Source organism: Dermacentor silvarum, chromosome 8, assembly GCF_013339745.2.
Source record: "Dermacentor silvarum isolate Dsil-2018 chromosome 8, BIME_Dsil_1.4, whole genome shotgun sequence".
NCBI lineage: Eukaryota > Metazoa > Arthropoda > Arachnida > Ixodida > Ixodidae > Dermacentor > Dermacentor silvarum.
In genome coordinates, this window is record NC_051161.1 from 94,362,687 (window position 1) to 94,371,263 (window position 8,577).

General features: G+C 48.0%; 1 protein-coding gene across 1 annotated transcript in view; it reads right to left on the reverse strand.

The window, feature by feature from the left end:
* Nucleotides 1-772: 772 nt before the first annotated feature.
* The window catches only part of LOC119462296 (endothelin-converting enzyme homolog), a 16,503-nt gene continuing 8,698 nt past the window's right edge, over nt 773-8,577 (reverse strand). Inside the window, exons 3-4 of the mRNA XM_037723639.1 lie at nt 4,105-5,076; nt 773-1,409 (exon numbers count right to left, since the gene is read on the reverse strand). Of these exons, the coding sequence (XP_037579567.1) occupies nt 773-1,409; nt 4,105-5,076 (1,609 nt within the window). The remainder of the gene's footprint in view (nt 1,410-4,104; nt 5,077-8,577) is intronic.

Sequence of the window (8,577 nt, forward strand, 5' to 3'; positions counted from 1 at the left end):
TGTAATAATGAGCATATTTCAGCTGTTGGACGTTGACTCGTGTAGTTTAGGAGTATGTGAGTATGCATGGTAGGGTCTTCGGAGTTTCGCTTGGTGGTAAGTCACAATGTATGTCAATCGCGTTGTTAAAAGTGAGTCGCCAAACTTTTTTGTATTCAAGGACGACTAGAAAATGTACGGCGAAGAACTTGCAAGAGCTAAATGCGAGCCTAAGCAATCCACATATTCAAAGAATTTGAACAAGTGGCAAGATTGTTCGCAGAAAATATCAAATCAATAAAGCGCACGCGCCTCCCATGATAAGCGCAAGTGTGGACCGCAAATGCGCCATTCTCTCCCTTTGTTTTTCCTCTGCCCTTTCCCTCTTTTCATTGGTATATATTCGCTACAGAAAATAAACGTGGCTGTTCTGCATGATGACACGGACTTCTTGTCAGATGCGGCGTGACCGCCGCCATCGTAACATCAATGAACGTAGAGGTGCGTGCCAGTTTGCAGTTCCTTGAGTGAGAAATAATTCTCTAGATAACGGTTGCTAGTTCCGCCTGTGCCGCCGCTACAACACGTCAATGACAATGCGCCCCACATACATATACGATATTATTTGAAAACATTGTAGCTCACGTGTAATGGAATGCTTGAACTTGCTCCCACAACTAACTTGTGCAATATTAAACAGATTACAAAAAAATCCTAGGCATCGAGCCTGGCAGTACAAAAATATTCAATGAATACAGGAGAAGCCATTGTCCGTATCCTACACTACCGGCATTCAGAGACTGCATTTGTCCGTAGGGTTCATGGCTGAATTTGGCAGGCACTGGAACGATTGCGCGAAATCGAGGCTGTTGCGCATCGCCTCATTGCAGAGGGCCTCGTTCCTCGCAGCTTCATCCCCATCGACGTGGCACAGCGTGAAGCAGCTGGCCAGGAACAGCAGCTGGGCGTCACCGAAACGCTCGAGACCGCGGAGTCGCTGCCTCCCGATGGCCGCGCCGCCTTCGTACACAGCCAGACTGAGCGCGTTGTAAGCGCCCTGCACGGCTTGCGCATGCGCCAGGCTTGCATTGACGAAGCAGTGTTCCTCGGGCTTCGTCAATTGGTGCCACGAATCGGCGAGCCCGAGCACTGTGTCGGCAATCTCCTGACCCAGTACTGTACCCAGTGCTCCCAGCTTCCACGTGGCCGGGGCGCCAGCTGCGTAAAGAGGCGCCGCAGCGACGCCTAGTGGTACGAACAGGGCGTCCGCTTCGAGCGAGTACAGCGCCCGGACTGAGGTCTGCGGCAGCTCCCAGCCTTCGCCGTAGAGTGCGCCTGCCTTGCCTAGCTGCCGGAGGCGGTGGCGGCTGCTTTCACGCAACAGTGTCAATGTCATGTTTAGGCAGTCCCCATCGAAGTCCGGCATGTACCTGAGCAGTGTGGGTGGGAGTCGCATTGGACACGAGTTAGTATTGGTCACGCAGCTGTTACTGTAGACCGAAGGAATTGAATTGAAGAGCAATAATATCAATGTCGCAATCACACCGTCAACATTGTACTGGCGCTCACACGGTGCATAAAATCATAATTGAATTGAATTTGTGGGTTTTACGTGTTAAACTACGATTTGATTATCAGGGGACTCCGGATTAATTTTTACCACCAGGGGATTTTTAATGGGCCACCAATGCATGGGACATGGGCATTTTTGCATTTCACCCTAATTGAAATACGGCCGCCGCGGCCGGGATTTGATCCCGCCACCTCGTGCTTAGGAGCGCATCACCAAGCTGCTCACGCCACCGCGGCAAGTGCATACAATCAGGCTACACTTCATGCACACAAAATATGAGATACAGTAGGCGACACTGGCTTATTTCTTGCTCGATCAGCCGTCGCGTAAGGAAACACATTGCAGTTCTTGCCAAAGATTCTTTATTTGTAAAAAAAATCGTCCAGTGCACTGTCAGCTAGAGTACTTGGAGACCAGAACCATTCGTATTCTGCTTCACTAATTTCTTATTGTTTTTACACATCTCCGGTTGTAGTGCGTCAGTGAGCGCGACGGAGAGTGTCACTTGCTGGTTTTTCTCTGCAGAAAAAAATTGCGTGAAGATGGACCCATTCTCTCGGCGAAAGATTGCGGCAAGGCGCACTAAGTCATTGATGTGCCCCTATCAAGAATGAGTAAGCGTGTCACGCCACGAAAAAAAAACAGAACACCTGGGTGGCCAAACAAAAGAATAGGTAGCGCAAGGCAGCTCGCGCGCAAACACCGCGCGGAACAACACCGTCTCGCCCATAAATAAAAATATAAAACGGGGTCCTGAAACAGAGCCTAGCTATTGCTCGAAGCGACTAGCCTGATTGCCAAGGCCACACCCGCTGAGTCCAATACCAGAGCCCTGGCATCTACAATCCACAATTTGTCGGAAGGACCGCACGACTAACCTAAGCCACCCCTTATGATGTGTGATCACACTTAAACATAATCAGCAAACTCAGCGAGGTTCTCATCATGTATCCCTAAACAGTTTGTACTTCGTAGCCCATGCATACTAATGAACCAAGAGTGACGTGCAGACACTATGCCGCTGGAAATAACGGCAGCATTGCATCAGCGCGAGATCTTCCAACAAAGCATGCCTACATATATAGTTCCAGAAATATTACAATAAATAGATGCTTAAAATTCATTGTTGGTTTCCTATTACAGACACGAGGTTTGTTTTACCTGGCTCCTGACACAATTTAATCGCATAGTAACTTTTTACTCCCCTTATATTATTGAGCTTAACTAAAGAAAAACGAAAATGATTGCAGTCTCTATGAGAAGGCAAATTTGGAAACACTGTAAGAAACAGCACGATCGAGTGGTAGTTTGATTATGTTTTAGCACCTATAATAGCTTCTTGCAACTACAAATTTTGTGCATAAATGGATACGTCATTTCTTCAGATCTCAGGAAAGGTACCTAATTACTGCTATAACATGCTAATATCGATGCAGAATTCCTTCGTCTTCTTCTTTTTGGGGTTTTGCGTGCCAAAACCAGTTCTGATGAGGAGGCACGCCGTAGTGAAGGGCTCCGGATTAATTTTGACCACCTGGGGTTCTTTAACAATGCAGAATTCCTAGTTTCCTCGTATGAAACCATAGGTGCTCAGCAAAACTGAATAGTGCGACCGTCGAAATAAGAACATCTTTTTACCCATGTGCATGTGTAGGCTTAAGTTCAACGTTCTGCTGCATTCTTGACACACAATTTCGTGTGTCAAGAATGCAGCAGAACTTCGTTTTCCACGCTGTACACCCAATTCTAGCGAAATTAATCCATTCAGTGATGCCGCTTTATAAACCATTCACTTCTCACAGCGTCATGCTGCCGAAGCATATTCGCAAATAGAAGTATTATTTTGGCACTGGGATGAATAAACTTTTTTACAGCGAAGTAGGGGACGTTTGACCCGCGAAAGCAATATTAGGAATCGAAGTGTAAAGGAAATAAATCTTCTCAATAAGGATGAAGAAAAAAAATCACAGCATATCCACGGGGTGAATGATAATGAGTTGGCGAATCTCCGGAAGGAATCATCGGATCTCCCGCTTAAGGGGACGCCAGCACAAACGCGTTAGAAACGTGCAGTACTCTCTAGTAAGGGGAGCGGCCACAGCGTCTTACGCAGCCATTTACACATGCCGGAACGTGCACCGCGTTTGCCGACGCCATCACACGACTGCTGAGAGAGTATACCCCCCGTATTCATAAACGCTCCTCGACTTGAACTTGACTTGCCACCGCCTTGGGCAGCGCGTTCGAAACGCGTTGAAGGTAAGGCGGAGAGGCCACAGCGTCTTACACCAGCTTCTTACACGGGCCGTAACGCGCTAGCACAAACGCGTTAGAAACGCGGCCTTTCGTTAATGTTGGGTATTTATTGCCATCGTGGTGCGTGTGTCTATGTGCGCTTCGTGGCGTAGTGGTTAGCGCCGCGCGTTCGGAAGCGAGGGGTCCCTGGTTCGATTCCGCGCTACGGACTAGACGTGGCTACCTACTACGACGGGGACGAACGGGTGCCGCTATAAGGAGCTTCGCCCCTAAAAAAACATGGTAGTGCCACATACCTGTACCCACGGTCGACCTGAACCTCCAGGTGTGTGTAGTCGGGGTAGAGCAGGTGCGGTTTGAAGCGCTTCATCAACCTGGCGGCCCTCCTTTGGAAGTTCCTGCTGAGGTAGGCGCTGTTGTAGAAAACTTTCTCGAAGCTCTGCATCAGTCGTGCGATGTGCCACTGCAGGCCTTCCCTCGCTTCTCCGGGTCGCTTTTGTTCAATATAAGGAGCCGCGAGGGCCATGGGCATGTGCTCTTGCAGCCGGTCCAGTGTGCCTCTGGCCAGCAGATCAGACACGACGTCCACATCGCCACCCGCGGCCTGCGCCAGCGCGATCCCGGCGAGTCCACAGCCCATAGGCGTGAGCATGCGCACTATTCGCCAACCCAGAAATGCGTGCACGGCGGCGCCGTCCTTCAAAACACTCGTGGCTGCCTCCAAGGCACGGCTGTTTATGTACAGATGGTCCTCAACAGTTAGCGTGGAGCCCACTTCGCTGTTAATAAGCGTCCTGATTAGTGTCCAATTGTGCTTAGGAAATCTCATTTCTGCCTCTTCAAATGTCACCATAGTGTTTTCATCCTCTTCGGCTGGTCCCTCCTTGAGAAACGTAGCCAGGCTTTGCTCCTGCGCCTGCACAAGCTTTGCCAGGTGTTTATAGTCAACGCCTACTGGGCCCATCATTGCAGCCAAATCGACGACGGCACGACTGAGCTGAGTACGACTGAGCAAAGGCTCAGGCAGCGGTAGCAGATGGCCTATGTGCAGCACGATCTTGCGTTTGTGCTTGACTCCACGAAATACCACGCCCATCGCATACAGAATGCCCAGGCCGTGGTGCAGGTGCGCTTTCGTGAGCGCGATGGTGACAGGCAGGTTCCACAGTGAAGCGGAATGTAGATTTGTGAAAGGCCACGTGATGTTCAAGTTGGCCAGCACTGAAGCCACTGTATTTAGCTGGCAGCTGTCGTCGAACGGTTTGTACCTGTAAATGCATGTCGAATGGCTGATATTGGTAAACTCTAAAACTTTGGAAGGGCGAAACATGCACTAGGACACTAGGCCCTTACACTAATTATAGGCACCGGGCGGCCGTCGTAAGGCGCCAGCGGCGCGCCGGCGATATGCTGGCGAACAGCGCCGCGAACGGCAGCTGTCAGAGCACTGGCATGTGAAGCAGATGACGGGACGACGGCGCTCGGTGCGTCCAGTGATTTGGCACTGCGGGTTTTAAGGGCTGACGCACCGGAAAACGCATTTTCGTGTGTCTGCTTTTGAGAAAGGTAGTCACTTGTACGAAGCAGATCACATTCGTGGCATCAGGTAGTATATAAAGCAGAAAACGAGCGCAAATTGCGATGCAAATGCACCATGCAGGCGAACGGAGCTCACAGCGGCAAGCCATGATGTGGAATTCTAGCAGTTATATTCCAGATGTTATTTTGCTGTGCGAGTTAACATTGTCGCGTATTTAATCATGTAAATAGGCGAAGAACACAAAAGTTATGGACAGAAAAAAAAGGAGACATACGTCTTCCTTATTCTGTTTCTTGAGCTGCTTCGCCGATAGTACATGTGTCAGTAAGTTCTCGTTCTCTGTCCGTTGTAGTTCATCTTTGCAATGCTTCCCCATTCTTAATTGATTATAAACTAGCCCAATCTTCAGTCACGGCCGATTTTATATAGTTTAGCGCGACGGGAGCCGTCGGTGGCGGCGAGTGTGAACATACGCCTCTGCGTTGGCGTTGACAGTCGACGCACAGCGCAGTCATGTGCGGACGCAACCAGAGTTGGGAATTGCTAGGAAGGAAAATGTACATTAAAAGGAAGACTGATACACTAATAATACGGCAAAATGACTACAAATCTCAGTGTTCGCCTTCGGTGCCCAAGCTCCGGAGCCGTTACACTGCGGAGGCGAAGACAGGCAAGTGGGACACGAAGCTCTTGCGTATGAACGGCTCTTTTATTAACGTTAGAATAACTAGACTATACCAAATCAGCGTCGGAAATGTACAGTGCCCAGCTATTGAAGCGCTGGCAGCGCACGGCTGCTGCCGTTTTTTTTTTTTTTCTTTTCGCGCCACAGGTGCGCGCCGTGGGACCAAATGCAGTCATGATGCGTTAGGAAGGTTCTCGCTTTCTCTCTACACCACAGTGCATCAGTTTGGTGTTTTGCATCAGTCAGTGCAAAAAGCGCTGGCGACCATGCGATTCGAGTATTGCGTTTCAATTGCTGAGCACTGAACGCGCTGCTGCCTATATACAGACCGCACATATACAGACTTTCCGCCTGAAAACGCGATGCCGCGATGAACAACGATTTAATTGAATGGCCTAACCAGCTTCAGTCATGTTTAAGTAACTGTTGGTGCACCCAAAAACGCAACATGTTTGATCAGACGTGGTTTCACGGCAGCGCCAGCTGCGCGCGGCCCGGCCGCCACATGCCATTACTTTCGTGGCGCCGCCGCATGAAGGCGCCACCGGTCCAAATCATCCCGCGCCCGGTGCCTATAGCGGTCTTACAAGACATTTTCGGAGGTCATTTGAGATAAAAATCGTGGTTTTCGAAACGCGCACTTGTAGAAAGGCCACATGTTATGATGCATGGCAAACAGAGAAACATGCAATAACAGCAACACCCCGGACGCCATGGAGCTGTTAAACAATAAATTCACGCAAACGATTGAATTAATCGTTTGAAGCGTTCGGCTTGGCTCGGACGCCAGGTGGCGGTCACATCTCCAAACTACACTCTAAAAAAAAAGGGAGTGAGAATGGAGCAACGGGCTCTGTTCCTCCTTCAGGCCAGCGAGTTCCTCCTTCGAGCAAGGTTCGCGCGCTGCGCCCTCTTGCGGCAATCGTAAATGGAGGAACTTTCCTCCCTTAGCGCGAGCACCCCGGGACCTGAAAATGAGTTGCGCCGTGATCCCGTGTAGCGCATGGCGATTTCATCGGCTGCGACCGATCGGTTCCATCTCTACGAGCACCATAGGCGATCACTTCACCCACTGACTGTGTTTGAGTGCCTTCAATGTGCTGCGTGGATACTTCATCGCGCAACGATGCGCATGCGATATCATGAACGTCGGTGGAGGAAAGTTGATCGCAAAACAGGCAAGTTATTTTATTCTCGATCATTGGTATGCGCATACGAATTGCTCTCAGCAATAGGCTATATACATTTTAGACGCAGTCCTGTTAGATAGTATTTACTGCACCGAGATGCAAGCAAGACCTTAAAATGTATTGGTAATCTAGATCTTCTTGCTCATGTAGGGGATAATGCTTAAGGATATTTCTTTCTTTATTCTCGCGGTACATGCGGCTGTCGTGCCATTATTATTAGTGCGAAAGTGCCTATTAAGTTGCGTTAACAAAAACAAATATGTGTAAACGCGTACGTGTAATGAAAGCGGTGCAGAAAGTGACCGATAGTATCCCGAAATCGATCGCCACTGAAATTTATAGCCGCAGTGGCTATGGTGCTTTATTTCCTTATGGTCGCGGGCTTCGACTCCGGTTCCTGTGGCCGATTGCGGTGGGGGCGGAATTTGAAAGCAACTGTAGTCTCTTGTCAAGTTTTTTATGCAAATTGTAACATATTATTCTACAGCTATTTAACTATATGTTGTTTACGTGGTTCAAAGCAAAGGCCAAGTGATCTGATTTGTTTTTCATGCACCATTCTACATCATATTCGGTTTGAAAAAAACTTTGTCCACTTTTTTCAGTGTCATGCGTTACTGCATTTGAGAATGACATTTTCACAATTCAATTTTTTATTCCTTTTAGAATACATGGCTAACTGGAACAAGCACTGGACCTTTATATGTACATCATCGAAGTGGAAGTTCAGCACATCAAAAGACGCGACTTAATTGCTTCTATAACCTGCATGGCTTCTGAAAATAAATACAGACGCCAGAGCCAACCATAAATGACACAATTGCCGATTTTGTTGTGTTTGCTGCTTTGTTGTGATGTCTTGCAATAATTGTTTCATGAATTTCCATCAATGTTGTTGAATGCCACCAATCTTGACTGCTTAAAAATTACCGAGATTGCTGGCAAAGGTGTGTGATAATAAAGCAATTTTTGCCTTGCTGTAATAAAGTGTGCATTTATTTACTCTTGCCTCCGTCACTATCTTAATTTAAAATTGCTTTCAAACGAAAGCAAACTTAATGTGTTGTCAGCCAAACTGGCAAGCTTTACAGGTGAGATGTTGCATGTTCAGAGGTCACGAGCATTAGGTGTTATGCATCAAAAATGCTTTCGAATCGTTGTTGTCCTGAATTAGTTTTTAGCTACTCCTTCATGAAATCCCTCTTTCCCACTAGTCCACATAATTATCAGCCTTATTTTGCCGTGCCAGTCCTTAAAAGCCTATACATAGTTGTGTTATACATCTACTGTTTGTAATAAATTATCAACACGCCCAAATTGCCATTTAAGTCTGTCAACTTAATAGCATAACAAC